The sequence below is a fragment of the Cavia porcellus genome, unplaced genomic scaffold (genome assembly GCF_034190915.1).
Source record: "Cavia porcellus strain 051 isolate PalLab524CR breed Dunkin Hartley unplaced genomic scaffold, mCavPor4.1 scaffold_21, whole genome shotgun sequence".
Classification (NCBI taxonomy): domain Eukaryota; kingdom Metazoa; phylum Chordata; class Mammalia; order Rodentia; family Caviidae; genus Cavia; species Cavia porcellus.
In genome coordinates this window covers 45,171,259-45,190,314 of record NW_026947504.1, presented here as the reverse complement: position 1 = coordinate 45,190,314, position 19,056 = coordinate 45,171,259, and the positions used below count along the sequence as shown (strand labels likewise).

The following is a 19,056-nucleotide window of genomic DNA, read 5'->3' as shown; positions in this document are numbered from 1 at the left end:
TGCAGAAAGGTTCACAGCCTTAGCACTTATTACTGTGTATCACAGCTCCATTTGCTTTCTAAGACAAATGACACAGCATAGACACTTGAGGTGAGGGAGACAGGAAAGGAAGAAGGGAGAGAGGGAGAGAGAAGAAATAAGGGGGAGACGTAATCCCAGCACCCTGGGAGGCTGAGCAGGAGGATCACAGTACAAGCCCACAGGGAGCAACTCATGATTTATGCAGACCCTGTTTCAAAATAAAAATAACCGTACAAAAGGGCTGGGGCTGCAGCTGTCTGAAGGCCCTGTGTTCAAGACCCAGTACTGGAGAGAGAGAAGGAAGAGTGTGGGAGGGAAGGGGGAAGAGAGAGAGAGAGAAAGAGAGACAAAGCAAAGAGACAGAGAGGGACACAGAAAAAGGAGGAGGAAGAGGAGGAGGAGGAGAAAAATAAAAGACAAGAAAGTAGGAAAATAAAAGAAAGGAAAAGAAAGACACTTCGAGGCCTCAGAGGTGTAGCAGGAGCGGCAGTGCCTGCAGGGTCCTTCCCACGTGACGGGACTGTGCTGCATGAATAATCTTATTTCCATGAATTATCTTCCTTCATCTTCACAAAGCTCTAATAGCTAGGTATTATTATTATCACGGACATTTCACAAACGGCACGGAGGCGAAGGAAGTTCCAGCCACTTGGTTCAGGGTCACAGCAGCAATTACAGCAAGGAGCAGCACCTGTGTTTGTTTCAGCTCTGCCTGCAAAGGCTGTGATCCCAGTTGTGATGGAAGGAGAGATAAGCAGGGCCAGGGGCTGGCCTTCCTGTACACACATTTCAAAGAAATAAGATGCCTCGTAATTAATGTGTTCAAAACGGCCTCTCAATTTCCTCCTTTAGACCCAGGTTCTGTCTCGGCTCCTTCCGTTTCTGTAAGTAGCACCACCGTTCTCTGCAGGACATACACCCAGGAACACACGCTCAGCTTCTCCTCTTTCCTTACCTTGCAGTTTAATCCATCAGTAGGTGCTAGAGATGAAGAAGCAAAATTCTCCCACACCTACACTGTCTTCTCTCTATCACACCTGTGTCACCACATCAGTGTCAAGTTAGTTTTCCTCTTAATGCCCTTCCGTCTATTTTCTGTAGCTTCATTAGTCATCCTAAAGCACAACCCACAACATGTCACGCCTTAGCTTTAACACAATTTGGGGGCTTCCTTTCCCCTTAGCACAGATCTAAGTCCCGCCCTTGGTTATGCAGATTTCGTACCATCTGGCGGGTCTGCCTCTACAGGGTCCCGTTATTCTCTGGGATGTGCCCTGAGCCCAGGTGTCCTGGTTGTTCTGATAATCCTAACCAAGCACAGGTTCTGTACATGCTTCTCCTGCCTGCAGTGTTTCTCTCCCTTTTTCCTACATCAGCTACATGTCATTCTAAGTAAATCGCACCTCTAAAAAGCATTTCTTTTATAATTATAATTATAAAAGCTATAATTTCTGTAATACAATTTGTATATTATAAGCCGCTAGCATACTTTAAACAACAGTGTCTAAAAGTTTTATTTATTGCTTTATCCTCAGGACAAAACGCAAGCCAAAGATCATGAGTGATGTATTTATCATTGTCTTCCCAGATCCCTATAAACACCTGTGATGTCTTGTGTCTAGATGTCCCCCGTCCCCAAATCTCATGTGGTCATAGGTGGGGCTTTCAGGGGATGGCTGGATATTGAGTGTGTGATGCTGAGATCAAGGCTGTGTGGTTACTAAATTAGTTCACTAATCGATATGGCACAGTCGAGAGAGTGGATCACAGCAAGGTCTCCTTGAGTGTGAGTGCTACCCTAAGGAGGCAGATAGCCTGGACAGCACATAAGGGACAAAAAAAGGCTGCTGGGGTTTGCTGCTGCTGCTTCTTGGCTACCTCACTGCTTTCTGCCTGACATGTTTCTCCTTCTGTCATGCCACTTCATCTTAAGGCTAGACAACTCTGAGCTGAAACCTCCACAAACTGTGAGCTAAATAAAACTTTCCTCCTTTAACTTTGGGTTTTACATATTCTGTCTCAGAAACAAGAAAAATAACTAAAACAACAACTGAATCAAAACAGGCTCTCCAAGAGATGTGCTAAATAATTCAGTAAATAAATGAATATGTAACATTTTTAGCAAATAAATTTTACTATAGAAACTATGAGCTTTGTCTTACATTATATTCTGGTTCTCTTTGTATTTTCCATGGTTCCAGGAATTATAGAATAATGCCAGTTCTAACTGTGACACTGCCCACTGAAAACCATCTTCTGGTTACCCAGACTCAATTTAAAGACAAAGATTAAGACATTACTGATTTGAGTAATGCAAACCACTAATAAATTTTAGATTTAAGATTTATAGTATTTTAACCACTTATGAAAGATTTGTTTAGTTTTAAAAACATGACTATCATTTGTTCTGAGAATAAATAAGGAATCACATTTAATCCCTAGACATGGTCTTGAAAAGAATTCATATTCACCTGAAGACTTAACGATTTAAGAAAAAAATGTCCTCTAAACTAAAGCCAATAAAAATGTAGTGTATTCAGATGATGCACAATTTTGCAATGAAGCTACAAAATAATAACTAACGAAGTTTGGTCTAGAGTCTTATTTCAAAGAAAAACTTTTTTCATGGACACAACAGGTTTATTAATAGAATCATGCTTTAAAAGCGAAGACCCAGCATAGAGAGAGGCAGATGACTTGAACTATTCTAAACTGCTCAATGACAAAAGGAAGGCTTGCACATTTAGCCACAGCAGCCAACTCTCCTATTCAGGGTCTGTATTCTGGTAGACCTTTCGCTGTCTTGCGAACTCAAAATATTTGTACCAGCGCCTGAAGTTACTTCATCATCTTATTATAGTTCTCTTAGGCACTGCCATTCTTGCTCTGGCTCTCATGTCACCAGTAATCACTTTTATTGTCAAGAATGTTTGCTTTTTTCCTCTAAGCTATACACCTATAAAAATCTTTTAACACTTGTACTCAGACCTCATTTTTCTACTTACTATTCTTATGTACATTTTTCCAGCCCTAGCATTAAATTCAAGCTAATTATCTGTAATTGCTTTGCTTTGAGCCCTGAAGTCACTGGTCTTATTCAAGCTAAAACTTGTATTTCTTGAATCTAGAATGAAGGGCTTCCAGGGTCTCTGTGTGTCTGAGTATTTGATCGTCAAATAAGGAATAAAAATTTGAAAGCTCTGACCTTAATTGACATTTCATAGATAGCAATGACTTTGCAGCTTTTTCTACTATGTCAAGATGCTATTTATATCTTTCAGTGGCACATGAATTAAAGATCATGATGGTTGGGAAATTTGGCACCAAAAGGCACAAGCCAAAACAGCAACAAAAAATGTCTGGCCGCGGACCAGATACACTGTAAAGGCAGGGCAGATATGTCTGCTGCCCCAGTTCCAGTGCCAAGGCCAGCATGGAGAAGCCACTTAGAATTCATAGCCCTGTCATACGAGAGTTCAAGTGAGGAAACACCAGACCAGTTTTCATAATGGAGAAAAAAGCAAAGATCCTCTTACTCTGAATATCAAGCCAGACAATCACACATCTCTACTGTTCCTTCTGCTCATCAAGAAACACACTGGGGATGAGGGTGTAGCTCAGGAAGGGAGTGCTAACCCAGTAGGCATGTGGTCCTGGGTTCCACACACCCAGGACCCACACACCCAAATACACACATACACACACATGCATGTACATATATACCTTTCGGATCAAGCACTGAGCACTTGAGAATTAAAAATCTAATTGAAGTTTACACAATACCCTTTAAAAAGGAGTGGGGATGATTTATGCTACTATAGCTTTTTATTTACCTGTCTTAATGTTGTTGTATCTCATATAAGCAAAAAAACTGGGCATAATGGAATTTAAGAATATTTATGGTAGAGGTTCTGGCTTTAAAATTTTAGTAACTTATATAAACTGGCTTTTTGTGTTTAAATTTTCAGTTGTATAATTGTTTATGGAAAATATTGAGAGCCTTTTTCCTCAAAAGAATTTTTGAAGAATAATATGAGCTGTACACTGTTGGTTACTGTGAATCTTTCTAATCTTAAATATATTTCACTAAAGATTTCAAAGGAATTTTACAGCAGTTAGTTCCATGTGTTTATAAATATAGAAGCTTTTCTAAAAATCTCTCTTGGTGCCACAGGGATTTAAACTAAAGCTAGGATGAGACTATCCTAAAAGAATCAAAGAGTGTACTGGAAATTGTTCATAGAAGCTTTTTGGGGGAATATTTAATTGATCTTAATGTAAAAATGGACACCAGGTGTGGTGGTGCATGCTTGTAATCCTAGAATCCTGTGAGGCTGAGGCAGGAAGATTGCAGGTACAAGATCAGTTTGTGCAACTTTGCAACTTGTGAGGGCCTGTCTTAAAACATAACAGAAAGGGCTGAGGATAAGGCTCAATATAAAAGCCCTTGGTTCAAGCCTCAGCACCACACACAAACACGCGCACGTATGCACACACAAAGGAGTTTTTCCCTTATATATGCCTTCAGTTCTTTTAATATTTAAGTATTTGCCATGTGCTCAGTGCTGAGTGAGCCCTAAGGCACAAAGATTAATGACAACCTTTTGATGCAAAGGAGTTCTTTTCCCAGTAAGGGACATCATCATCTTAAGCGATCCTAACATGACATTCTTGATTCCTAACAAATTTAGGAAGAGGAACACAAACAAGGCTTCCTTATGAGGACAGGAAACAACCGTACAGAGGAAATGAACTTTGAGCTGGGGCTGAGGAGTGATTCACCATCACCAGGGTTGCGGGTGGGCCCCAGCTGGCGAAGCACTGTCCGCCTGGCTCTCATATCACAGTGAGGCATCACAGGAGCTCCTTGGAGAGAAAACTACAAAAGGGCCAGAAGAGGACTTCCATGTTAGAATCCGTGATAGAAAAGTCTCAGAGCTGAATGCTGAGAAAAAAATCACATATAAGAATGTGTTTGATGAGAAGAGGGATAAAAGAATCAGTATTTCCTTTCCTCCAACAAAACTGCAGAGTATAGATCCAGAGTTAGGGTTCAAAGAGAGAATCACCCACAGCATGGATGTCCTTGGGTCTGTGGTATTATTATATGGTGAGCTACCCTCATGAAGATATAAAAGGTGAATCCAAAAAGAAACCGAAGACCTGTTATCTCGGTCCATAAGTGACCGTCCCTGTACTTAGATGGCTAACTGAAAGACAACCCCAAGCTTCAGTGTTTGACTTTATAGCCACGTACTCACATGGGACTACTGGTCCCAGCACACCTGGACTGATGGACTATTCTGACGTAACTCTCTCAAGCTCTGTTAACATTCTAGTAAACATACTTCATGGCCAAATAATCATTTTCCAAATTGCACTCTGATTCCAAGGACAAATAGTACAAAGTTGTGGAAAGCACGCCCTTTAAAATACTTTAACATAAAAACCAATAACCTTGAAAACACAAAAATTTCTGTATTCTTTGCCTTCATCCTTATAACTGTTCTTCAACACTTGGTCTGGAGAAAACAGAGTAATTCGTTTTCCATCATCTTATAAACAAGAAGTGATCAGTTATTGTTTGGGGAAAGAATACGGTCTCTGGGTTGTGCAGGTGAAAGGACATACATCATAAATAATTTAAGGGTACACTGACTACTACTGATTGCATAGTTGACAATAAATCACGGCTGCTAATACTCTGAAAATTTAAATGCATTGAATTCCTCACCTCAGTACTATTTATAATATAATGTAAAAAACTCTAAAAATGGAATTAGATTGCATCAAACTTCAGATATACATGTGGCCTTTCCTTTCTCAGTCTTACTGGTTTCTGTGTTTATTGTTTCAAGAGGAAGTTTTCATGTATCAAGGCAGTGTATACAGATTCTGTTTCATAGCAATTTGCCAGAATCAGTGTGAGCCCTGTAAGTAATGCTATGCTTGCAGAAAGGAAGAGGATAAAGAAGAGTATCTCTGGAATTTTTCTCTCCATGTGAAATTGAAGCTCTTCAAGTGCTGATATGAATTCATTCCTGTTGCCACAAAGACAAAGACAATCTTTACAGGGCCCACCACTTTTTCAGTGCTTCCAAAAATAAGTTGGATCTGTTCAGCTAGTCATTTCCCACTTAATATTGATACTATGTTACATTTTTCAACTTTTGAATGCAGACCAAAAGTTTGAAGTAAATGTTATCAAGCTACCCAGCTAAGAATGTGGAGCATGATAGAGTAACTGTATTGTGTTGTGTTTGGATGGATGCATAGACAGATAGGTGGGAAAAAACAAAATGTAAAAAATATAGTTTACAATATTCTAGAAGAATAGTAGCCATCAAAATTTGAATTTATTTTGCAAACTTACATGATAGTTTGCATTGAGGTTTGTTCAGGAATTCCAGTAGCTAAACTGGGTATCTTGAACTAGTAACTGATTAATTCAGGATCTTATTCTATAGTTTATTTTAGTAGAATGTCTTCTTTGTGTAGCAAGATAGAATAAAATGGATTTTTCATAAATGGATTTCTTTCTTAGAACTTCGTTCCTTGCTAGGTTTCTTGTTATTCTTATACAGAATACTAAACTGTGATTTGATTACTTTCAAAGTAAATACATTAGCTGCAGTGCGCCTCTAACTGATAGTAGGAAACATGCTTGAGCTCAAATTAAAACACCTTTTTGCCTTTCTGGCATCCACTCAGTGAATGTCATTCTTCAAAACTGTGATCATGTTGTGTCCAGTGATGTTTGAGACAAATGCTACTTAATACTTTAATGAATGCAGAGGATAAAGATGCAATCTTTTGGAGATGAAGGACATAATAGAGTGCTATTTTTAAAAAGAAAGTTATAAGGAAATAGATAATTTAGGCTGAGTCCTTGTCTCGTCTCTTTTCTCTTTCACATGTGTCCCTCGCTTCCTGTGTCTTGTTCACACAACGTAAGTATTTTGTTCCTTTGAGAGCACACAAGAACAAAAACATCTTTATAATCAACCCAGAAGCGGCCAGGTTTTCTCTTAGTCTACAGGATTCAGAAGAAGAACCAGGGGAGCTGGCTGTCATTTTGGGGGCATCATGACAACAGGATTGTCCAGAAGACTTAGGTATAAGTCAGATGCCATTTACTACAGTACTTTTCAGACTCCACCAAGGAAAAGTTGTAGCTAGACTAAAACTCAGACTCTTCCAACTAAGAAAATCGTTAGACATCTTGAGATGGGGTAAAAACACAGACCTTCACTTAGCGCTGAGCTCTTAGTGAGCTCGACACCTTATTCATCAGCATTAATTCACACTAACGGCCATCTGCAAATCAGAAAAAGTAGCCCACAGGACAGACCACCCAGCCGGGGACACGGCTGTGTGTACAGATGGGCTGAGTCCCACTTCTCTGTCACCTCAAGCAGTCAACTTGATTCAGGTCATAATCTGATCAACCAAATTTGACAATCCTACTTATACAGAAGTCTCTGTTTGGTGCTTACAAATCATAAGACACAAAATAACTACAATATTTGTCTATGGTTGTTACAGATTAGGATTGCGTTAAACTGGAACCATAAAGTTTTCTACAGCAAACATCAAATTCCTCTCTGCATGCATTTGGATGGGTATAAAATAATACTTGATGAAGACTCCTTATAAAAATGTCAAAGAGCAACCAAGAAATGTCTCTCTCCTGGGTTCTGGTACCAGGAGAATAGAATACTTACCACCATCTTCAACTGTAAAATGGAACACATCGCTTGTGGCATTGGCCCCCTCTCTTAAGACATAGCATATTTTCATGTCATCAATGTCAGCTAGAAAAGAACCGAAACAGCAAAATTCATTACCACAGCAAAGCTGATGACTTGTTCCTTCTGGAACATTCTCCTGGGTATTACTTTTCTGTAAACCTATTTAAATCCGCTTCCAAAGAGAACAGTGCTATCTTATTTCTCAGCTATTTAAGCCCCTCGATTCCAGCTGTCCCATAGAAATCAGATCTATTTACACAGATAAATAGAGCAGGAGACTGAGGTTATAATAATACCAAGGTGTCGCCCCACCCAGTGGTACTTGCATGTTCACGTACCAAAGGAGTAACTCCCTAAAAATGGAATGACAGACACCATGATGGGTGGGAACCAAGATATTTTGGAGCATGGCAGATTCCTTGGTTCCCTTGAAATCACATCCTTTCCCTCTCTGGAGGGCTGGGCCTCAGAAGAAAGAGGCTTTTCTTCCCCACACTGGCTTGCTTTTCTTACATTTACTATGGCAGGCTTGTTAAACTCCCCAGAATTTGGAAGGAAAAAGCAAGGAGTAATTTATTTTTTTTCCTTTTTTTTTTTTTTTTTAATCTTTTTACAGGTACCAGGGATCGAACTCACGACCGCCTGCTTGCAAGGCAGGTGCTTATGCTGCTGAGCTAAATCCCCAACCCCTTATTTTTAATCCCACAGATTAAAATAACCATCATGACTTAAAAACCATAACATTGAACCTAATGAAAATGGAAACCAGTAGTCCTAGCAGAACATCATGCTGCCTCAGAAACAATCTTTGTGTTGCTTCCTACTCTGTCAAATTTGTTTGCATGGATTTGTCTTCATTACTAAGGCACTAATTCTAAAATTTATTCATTCATTTCACCACCTCGCCTCCTACAGAGAACATAATGAAACAATCTTTTTGGTCTGTAAGACACGAGCAGATCATTGCTGTATTTGATCTGGGTCTATCAGTGAGCTTCCAAAGTTACAGAAAATCAGATAACAGCTAAAAATAGCTTCAAAGTGGTATGTAAGATTTAAGTATCTCTGTGTATTTATTTATTTATTTTTTAATCTTTTGAAAGCACTACTGAGTGCTTTAATCTTTTGAAACCACTGCTATGCTGGCCAAAGGGAGCTACCTATGACAATGACTCTGAAAGAAGAATCCTCTAAAGTGAGTCAAGTATCAGGATCAACGAATTATCCCTTGAATTTCTATAGCTCCACTTTATGGACATGAAGCATATGCTCTATCCTTGCTTTGAAAGGTGACTTACTACCAGGGATGTCCAGGGAGGCAAAAATCTGACCTTCTGTTTAGTAGTATCTTCTTTTTATTTATTATTGATTTATTTATTTTTTTGCTTTTTGAGATACAGTCTCACTATGCTGTTCAGGCTGGCATTGAGCTTACTTTGTAGCCCAAGCTGATCTTGAACTCATAATGATCCTTCTGCTTCAGCCTCCTGAGTGCTGGGATTATAGGTATGTGCCACCACACCCAGCTTTTTTTAGCAGGGGGATACCAGGGATCAAACTCATGACCTTGCGCTTGCCAGGCAGGTACTTGTGCCATTGGGCTAAACCCTTGGCCCTAGTGTCTTCTTTTTAATAGAGGTACTTGAAAGTAAAATAAATCCAAGATGTTTGTTCTTCTATAGAAATTCATTTTTCCCTATTATAATTAACTTTCTGTCTAGTGTCATTTTTTTTATCTTTCTGTATATGTTTCTCACAAGGAGACTGAAAACTTCCCTTTTTGTTTGAATCTTCTCTTGTCACAATTATTTTTCCAAAGTCTCATAATCAATTAAGCTCAAATGTTTCATATGAGGAAATGAGGCCCCGCGTGGTCCCGTGGACCACTCTGGCATCTCCACCTTGACACACATGCATTCACTCGGTGAGGAGTGCACACACACTTCTTAGCCTAACTCAATTCTTTATCAATAAGTGATAAAACCCTGCTAACTCCACATCCCTACTTTAGGGATGATGACCCCGGGCCAACTGTAAAAATCCCTTCCAATGCTCCCACTTTTCCTTAAGAGTTACAAGAAAATCTAAAAGCTGCAGTACTAGGAGATAAGAAAAACCTGTTATTATTCGCAACATCCATATCAGTGTTTTCTTAAACAAGAACATAATACTTAGGAAACATGTTCACTGAAATAATTTATAGCCTCAAAATTGACTTTTAAGAACTCTCTTTCATAAATGAGAGAAATCTTGAATGAAATTACACAACACTCTGGTCACATTTCCTCTCCAGATTAGAGAACATGATATTGATTAGTTGAAACACACTAAAACCCTTTTCATTGTCCTTCTAACTTTGTTAATGATAATTCATGGTTTGAAAAGGACATGGTTTCTCTTGCATAAGAAACTCAAAGTATAAAGAAATTGAGGTGCAAAATAAATGATAGGTAACAGTAGAGAGATCTAGAACACTTGCAAAAGGAAAGGGAACCAAGAGATGGATGCGGGGGAGGCAGGGGAATGCAAGGGGATAAGGAAAGAATTGAGATGTGTTATGTATGTGTACTAATTCCCCAGGATGAATGTAATTATAATGTCCTACAAACACATACTGACAAAAGTAAGATTAAATAAAAAAGAAAAACAAAACAGAGATTTTTAAAATCTCACAAAAGTGAAGACATAAATTATAACATGATCATGAGTATCCCTTCATAACATAAATATGCTATAAATATGCATATACACTAGTTTTCTTAAAATGCATCATTTTAGACCTATCTGCATATCTAATTTAAGTAACTATCTTAGAATTAGCTAGATTTCCTTTTGATGGTTAAACATGAGATTTCAGTTATTCCCTTTAGCTATACAATCATTCTATATAATTAAAAAAAAGTTCATTAATATGCTTGATAACCATACCTGATTTAAACACCTTGGGGGACATGTTTTGCTTTTCTAAAAGTGACTTATAAATTATTCCATAAAATAACGTTATGTACTTATGGTACAGAAAAACAATTCCGGTACTTGAAACAGTGATTTAGACCCAAGGTAGGGCAGGGGCAGAGACATCTTAACAAACAGATGCATTTTAAAATATATAGTTTCTTGAATTCATCTAACTCTGTATTACTACTTTTCCTAACAATAGACTTTAATAAGTTGTAAGTAAGTAAAAAAAAATTTCCTTCCGGGGACCAACAGCTGTCAGTAACCTGAAGAATGACCTCACCTTTGCTAAACTGACTTAACTCAGTGCACTGAAAACTTTATCAAAATATGGGTTAGTTAATCCCTTTAGAATAAAATAAAAGTAAATAAAAACTGCACGTCCTCACTCTAAGCACCACTTTCTTCATGGCTGTGCTTGATGGCTGTGCATTTCCATTTTTAATAAGTTATTTAATTTGCATAAATAACTGCTGTGCAACAAACCTCAGCTTGTTCAAATGAGTGCTGTGTGAATAAGCACCGTGTTTTCCCAGCTGATATTCCAGTTTGTGTTGGAACGTGGTAATTTAAAAATAATTTTTAAAAAGTATTACTTTTATAATAATCAACTGCACTTACAAAAACCATAAAAATCATTGTGCTAACTCACAATACAACTATCTATAATAAAATAGAATAATTTTAGGGTTTCTGTGTTTAAAAAATAATACTCCAATATTTTGAATTGTTGGACTTCATTCAGAGACTTTAATTCATTTGCCTGACTTTCTCTAAAAATTCTTAAAAACAAACAAAAAACCCAACCCTCTAAAATTAAGTTCCTTTTCAGAAGGATTTGAAGTGGTATTTCTGTCCTCCATATATTCTTTTCATATTCTTTTCTTTCTACAAAAACACACCAGTATAAAATTGCATGCACCTCCAGCCCCAGAAACCCTGCACACAGAAGTTTCCTGCTGGTCTGGCTGACAGTGGGCTTGCTGATGTTTTCCTGTCTCTGCAGGCCCTAGGATATACGCATTCAGGCTGACAGCCAAGGATCGGGCGGCTGGAGCGTGAGGCTATTTGCCAGCATTAAACAGAGAAGCAGTTCACTTTAACACTACACTTCACTACACCCATGTTTATTGAAGCATTTGTTATCTGGGAACAGAATACTGTTGCAGGAAAAGAACACCTCCACTGGGATGGCCTGGGGTTCACGCCGTGTCTACCCACACAGCCCACATGGGGTAGATCCAGTTTCCATTCTGACGTGGGCAGTTTTTCAGGAAAGCAACCGATCCTTTTGTAATAAAAGTTGCACATTCTAGAGAACAGAGCCCTAACTCCCCAGCCAATAAACTGAATGAGCTTCTCCCTTCTGTCACTGAGTAATTCTGCATAGGTCACCTGCCTTTCCTGTCTCAGACTGTGCCCACCCCATGGGAAACTCAGGTTAGAAAACCCTTGTAGCCTCAGAATGCAGGTGCTGAGGTAACCGGTAGCTGTTACTGAGTTTGTAACAGACAGAGACAAGGCTTACAATGATGAAATTCTTTCCTGTTACTACTGTGAATCTAGTTTACATGTCTTTAGCCGCCTAGTAGTGAAATGTGTATGTAGTTTGGTGATGAACATATTTTCTTCTTGTTTATCATCAAGAATATATATATGTGTATATACATATATATATGTATATATGAATATTACAGAAGTACATTCTGTTATATAACATGTTTGCTATAATTTTAAATAGATGTTTCTCTCTCATGTCTTTGGACAGGTGTTTGCCTGTAATATGAAATATTATCACATAATTTTTAAATTTCAAAGTAATCAGCAAATATTTTTTCTTTTACATAAACAGTTCCTAACAACCAGAGCAAAATCAGCATGATGAGCTTACAAATTAAAGTAACATAAAAGGAATTTTGAATGACAACTCATAACAATGTCAAAAAATGCAACTTAGACAGTTTATATCTCTGTAAGGTATTAAAAGCACCATCAAGTATGTGTGGCACACAAAATAGAGGATGCAAAGGGGAAAGATGTGGCAAATGCAGCGGAATTAGAAAGTTTATTTCTATATTGATTTGCCAAAGTCTTGTTCCTCCTTTGGCAGCGTATCTGTGAAAACACTATCCACTACGGATGCTCCTCCCTCCAGTGATCATCACTGCAGCGAAACATACAGCAAAACAGAGGCTGCTTTCCCAGGGAAGTAAGTCTATTTCTGCTTTCCCCTTTTTTTCATCCCTTTCCCTCCTCTTGTGTTCTAACACTTTTTATATAAAGCTTTCAGTGACAGCCATATACTCAGAAGTAAGATCTAGAATTCCTTTGGTCATAGGAAAATAAAAGTGAAACGTACCTTGGGTAAACTGAGTGATGCTGTGGTTGCCTTTGCCCAGGTTTAGAAGATACCCATGGCGAGGGGCCTCTGTCACAATAAACCGAAGAGAAAAGTGTAGGCTGTCTCTGTCCTCCACTTTCAGTATTTTGTTTGTGATCATGAAACCCAGGTGGCCAGTGGTCAGAATGCGAAGTGTAGAGGCGCCTTTATTCACTGCAATTTGAGGGGCATTGTTATCAACAGCTAAGATTTGGATCTTCATCATTTGAGGTCTCCTTGTTTCAAATACTGTATCAGGGAAAACATAGAAATCTGTGTGAGTGCCATCTGTCACTGTGAAGGAGAAGCTGTCTTCAGTGGATTCTGTGCCATCGTGTTTGTAGCTGATTAAGTTTTCATTCAAGTCTTGCTTGGTAAAAGCCAAGATAGGTCTTGTATTGTTGAAGAGTAGATGACCATGAACTGGCATCTGGGTGACAGTGAATTTTAGGAGTCTGTCAGGGGTATCTCTGTCTTCCACAGTGAGTTCAAAGGGAGTGATCAGCTTGCTTTCACTTTCACTGACAACCAAGTTATGGATGGTGACCACTGGCTTTTTGTTGTCCACATCACTAATAGAAATGCGGAATGTCCGGAAAACAGGGTTATGACCATCAGTGACTTGGAACTCAAAACTGTCCATTTTCACCTCGTCTTCTGCTGTGTGGATGTAGTAGATTTTGTTGCCAGCAAGTTGGAGCTGAGTGAAAGACATGATGGACACTCCAGTTTGATCTGTGCACTCTAAATGACCTCTGGTGGGAGCCCTGGTTACTGTAAAAACTAAATTTTCATCAGGACTATTCAAGTCACTAGTGCTTAGTAGGTCTGTTGTGAGAGTGACTTTCCCACCTTCTTTCAAGGACACTCCCTTGCTTATAACATCAGGGAAGACAACGTCAATATTCCCAATGGATACGTAAAAGTAACGATCTATGAGGGGATTTATTCCATCAGTTACATCAAATTTAATTAAGTCCCGGATGCCCTCTTGTCCATGATGAACATACTGAATTAAGTTTCTGTCCACTTCATCCTGGGTAAAATTCATGCCCAGTGTGATATTTTCTAAGGTACCTGTAAGTTTTCGTCTCTGTAATAAGCCATGTTCTGGCCCAAAACGAATAACATAAACCAATGATTTGTCATCAGAGTCTAAATCAGTTGCCATTAATATTTTGTTGCTGATAATTTTGGTTTCCCCAATTTCTATTTCCAGTCCATTATTGATGGCCATTCTGGGAGTTTCATCATCAACAGGAATAACCATAATGACAACCATTTTTTCCACAGAATGCCTGCCATCTGTTAGTTTAATCATAAAACTGTCTCCCTGAGTCTCAGAGTCATCATGCTCATAAATAATGCTGAAACTCTCTATGATCTGGTCCAAGGTGAAGCTTTCGACCAAAACAGTGCCATTTATCATCTGGCTCATGATATGACCATGAGTGGGAAATTGGGTAATAGTGAAAGTTAAATCATCTGGGGGAATGTCAGCGTCTGCAGCATTGAGAATGGGCGTATCGATCACCAGACTCATGCCCTCCATCACCATAAATTCTCTCATAAACATTTCTGGCTGTTCATCATTGACAGGAATGATTACAATGGGGAAAAACTGTCTCTCTGAAAAGTTAATGCCATCAGAACAATGAAATATAAATCGATCTTCTACAGGTTCCACCCCTTTATGGACACTCTGGACATAGTTAATGTGACTCTGTCTGAGATCTTTCAGAGAGAAGGCACTTATGGCAATCCCTGCTCTTGATTTCTCAGAGCCTGGAGCTGGGGAAATGTTTTCAACATAACCCGAAGTTGGCTGAATAATTATTGTGCACAAGATGTCATCATTCAGAGAGTCAATGTCTTCAGCATTTATATGTGTGGAGGTAATAACACTCTTGTCACCTTCCAAAACTATGAACTGTTCATTCACAGAAATTATGGGAGACTGACTGTCCACAGGGAGGATGGTCACCCATACAGTTACACCCTGGATAGTACTGCCACTGATTCTCCATTCTTGAGACATATCCGACAGACTCAGGTTAAAAGAGTCTGCCTTGGGCAACAGGCCAATCTCACCACTGGTGTGGGCATAGACAACAGAGCCTTCCAAGATGTCTCTCTGGGTGAACTGCTCTGCAGGAGCTCCATTGACCAAGATCTCCCCATATGAGGGCGGGTCTTCCAACAGAAAAGTCAACATGAGATCATCAGTGTACTCACTGGTCCCCTTAATAATACTGGCAGTGATTTCAGTAGCTCCATTTTCTAAAACATCTAGATAGGACTCCAGAGTACCAGGAGGAAAGCTTAGCATGGGCACTACATGGTCCACTGGCCGAACATTCACCCGGAGGGTGATGGGTACCACATGGTGTCTATCACTGACCTCCAAGGAGCAGCTATCAGCCAAGGATCCATCCCCATTATGAACATAAGAAATTCGGCCCTGTTTTATGTCCTCCAAGTGGAAGAGCCCTCCTACAGGTAACACCTGTCCAGACACTTGCATGTGGCCATGTTTGGGTGCCTCTGTAAGCCGGAAAGAGATGTGGGCCACATCAGTGTCCACATCGGTCACATGCAACTCAGTTTCACTCAGAATGTGGTGGCCCTTCTCCTGAATAGTGAAACCAGTGTTGAGAATATCAGGTGGCTGGTTGTCCACAGGCTGCAAGTAAAGGGTGAAAGTACCAGGAGCCACATTGCCAGCTCTGTCCTCTACCTGGAACTGGAACTGGGCCACTCGCGCAGCCACTCCCAGCTCTTGACTTGGGGGTCTGTAAGCAATTTTGTGGTGATTGATCTGGGCTTGGGTAAAGTGGGTCACCACCACTGAGGGGTTGTCAGTGAGGACCAATGTGCCCAGCAGGGCCGGTGAGTGGTTTTCATCTGTGTCCATGGGGGGCTGGGTCACTGTATACCGAAGTTCTCGATCATCTGTGTCCAGGTCAGTATAGTGCAGCCACTTTTTCTTCAGTGGTGTGAGCTGAGATTCCTGCACCACCATCCGAAGGGGACAGCCACTGCCCAGCTCTGGAGGGAGATGATCTACAGGGTGAATTCGTATCACAAACCTTTGTAGTCTAGATTGGTTAGGCGGATCATGGTTATCCTGGACTCTAAACGTAAACTGGTCCGTCACTGGCCCAGGCCTATGGGCCCCTGCGTGCCTGTAGAACAGCCTTCCCTCTGTTATGTCCTTCTGCTGCCACTCTGTCACTTCTCGCTCATAATATTCTCCCTGCTTCCTCCAAAGGCCCCTGAGCAGCTCCTGATCCTCACGGGGAGGATGAGTTTGTCGGAGAAGCAAGTGCCCTGAGGTGGAAGAGGGTGACTCCAGCACAAAAAGCAGCAGAGAATCCTCTGAATCTATGTCAGTTGCACTCAGAACAGAGGGCGGGATGGGCACTGTTTCGCCCTCTGCCAGTGTCAGCCCTGTGTTGGCATTGAGAACAGGTGGCTGGTCATCCACAGGGACCAAGGTTATGGGGAACAGAAACTGCACTTGATGCCTGCTTCCTCCATCCACCATGCGGAGTACAAGGTTGTCACTCAGGGAACCATCTCTGTCATCGTGCTGGTAGATAACCTGGCCGGCTGCCAGCTCAGCCACTGTAAAGGTCTTAGGAGCAGAGCTGCCCCTGGAAGCACCCAGAATGACAAGATGTCCATGTCGGAGCCCAGCCACCACTTCCAGTCTTACTGCTTCCAGGTCATCTTCATCACTGATGACCAAGTTTTGTGGCCCACTACCTGCAGGACTTGTGAGTGGCTGGGACTGCCCCTCATAGAGAATCAGACCAGTGTTCCGGGTGACCACCGGTGCCAAGGTGTTCATGGGCTTCACCACTATCATGAAGGTGAAAGGGTCTGAGGCTGCTCCTTCTGGGTCTACGACCTCTAGTTCCAGCTGGAAGAGACGCTCCTGATCAGAGTCTTCAAAGGGCGGCTGGTAGGCAATCTTCAGGAGGCGCAGATCCCTCTGAGTGAAGGAGGAGAGGGGCAGGCTGCGGTCATCGGTGCTCACCAAGTAGCCCTGGCCCGGCTGGAAGGAAGAGGTGAGGTTGAAGATCAAGAGGTCTGGGGGAGACTCCGCATCCTCCGCAGCCAGCATGTCTGGAGTCAGGGCAGTCAGTACAAACTGGTCAACTTCCATCATCATCATGGCCACAAAACTCGGCTTGGGCGCAGTGTTTTCTGCCCCTCCGCGGATCCTCACTAGCACCTGGAAGTGCTCGCGTTTTAAAGCAGGGCTGCCCACAGGAGCCCCTCGAGAACGCAGCTCCACCACCATAGGTATCCAGTCCCTGTTCGGTGAGCGACTGCGGGCTGTGTGGCGGTAACGCACGCCCAACTCCTGGAAAGCTCCGCAGTCCATCAGGAGGGGCTCGGGCGCGCTTTCCTTTCTGGCTCCCGCAGGAACCTGCGGGTAGTGGAGTAGTTCTCCGTAGCGAGGCAGCGCGTTCAGGCCAGACAGGATGCCCACGCGGCACTCCTCCGTGTCGGGCTGATAGGCGAACTCCAAGCTCCTGGCGTCCAGGGCATTGCTGGTCCCCAGCAGTTCTTGCACCACCAGGGGTAAATTTCGAGTCACGACCTCCAGCTGAGTAAAAAGCACTTCCACCTCCACGACCAGAGGTAGCACTACAGCCCCTCCGGGGGAATCATAGCGCAACTGCAGCCGGACGCGGTCCCGCGACGGGCTGCGCGCGCCCAGGTGCGAGTAGCGCACCTCGCGGGGGCCGAAGTCACACGGGAAGCGCTTGGGGCTCAGGCGGCCAGGCCGCTGGGCCAGCGCGTCGTTGTCTAGCACAGTCACTGAGCAGCGGTCTCCGGGCTGCACCTGCAACACTAGGTCGTGCAGCGGGTCCAGCCAGACCTCACGCCCGAAGGGCACCCGGAGTCCGCGGTTCGCTAGCTCAATAGTCTCTTCCGCAGGCACCCCAGAAGCCCCCGCGAGACCCGAAGACAGCAGTGCTCGGCCAGGGGCAGCGGGCTGTGCAGACATGGGGCTTACCAGAGACAGGAGCAGCAGCAGCAGCCCGGGTGGCGGCGCAGGTATCTGCTGAGAGTTGGTGGAGTTAGCTGTTCCGCGCGCTCGGGTAGCAGCGCCCGGGGTCCGGGCTGCTAGCATGGTCAGGGTGTTAAGGCTCCCGCAGGTCAGACCGAGAGCACACAGTTCCAGGCAGGCTTCTGAAAGCTCCGGGAGCTCCGCACGCCTGCTGCCGGGTCCTCCCGAAGCCTGGACTGGGCCAGAAGGATGGGAGAGTGGCGCAGCGCAGCCCAGGCTGCAGCCCAAGTCCCAGGCGCAGCCCTCGCAGCCCGCCGGGACCGCCCGGAGAAGCGCGTCCTTCCCTCCCACTTTCCAAGTCCGCGGACCTCTCCTCTTGCACCCCCTTACTCCAGTCCTCCCAGGAGGCCAATCATCAGTCCCGGGAGGAGGCCCCGCGTCGAGGGTTGGATAATGATTTCTGTCAATCAATTCCCTGGGTGCAAGGCGGGGAAACTGCAGAGAGGGGGAAGAGGCGCAACAGGTTGTTTCGGAAGTGTGGGGAGCAGCGGCCTGGAGCTGCAGTCCCGGGGTCGCGCTCTGCTGGGACTCCTCGGTCTGGGATTCCCGCAGAGGCACTGTTGGAACACTTCCCTGTGCCTTATTCGCTGCTTGGACGGCTGGAGACAGAATCACACAGTTTAGCCCTCCACCTCCCTTCTGTGAAATCCCTCCCAGACGATGGTCATTTCTCACGGAAATACCTCAAACCAGGGAAAAGTGAAACACATTGTTGCCTAAGTTTGGATTGAAAGCCAGAGCATTTGGCACAGAAACTCTGGAACAGACATACTCGCAAATGAAAGACGGGTGGAATTAAAAGTCAAGCCCGGAGCAGGTTGCACCCACCGGCCCCCACGCCTTCCCTGCCCTCTTGCAAA

General features: G+C 42.7%; 1 protein-coding gene across 1 annotated transcript in view; it reads right to left on the bottom strand.

The window, feature by feature from the left end:
• The window catches only part of Frem2 (FRAS1 related extracellular matrix 2), a 159,866-nt gene extending 141,228 nt beyond the window's left edge, over window positions 1-18,638 (bottom strand). Inside the window, exons 1-2 of the mRNA XM_063232659.1 lie at window positions 13,090-18,638; window positions 7,746-7,835 (exon numbers count right to left, since the gene is read on the bottom strand). Of these exons, the coding sequence (XP_063088729.1) occupies window positions 7,746-7,835; window positions 13,090-18,259 (5,260 nt within the window). The 5' untranslated portion in view covers window positions 18,260-18,638. The remainder of the gene's footprint in view (window positions 1-7,745; window positions 7,836-13,089) is intronic.
• Window positions 18,639-19,056: the final 418 nt, after the last annotated feature.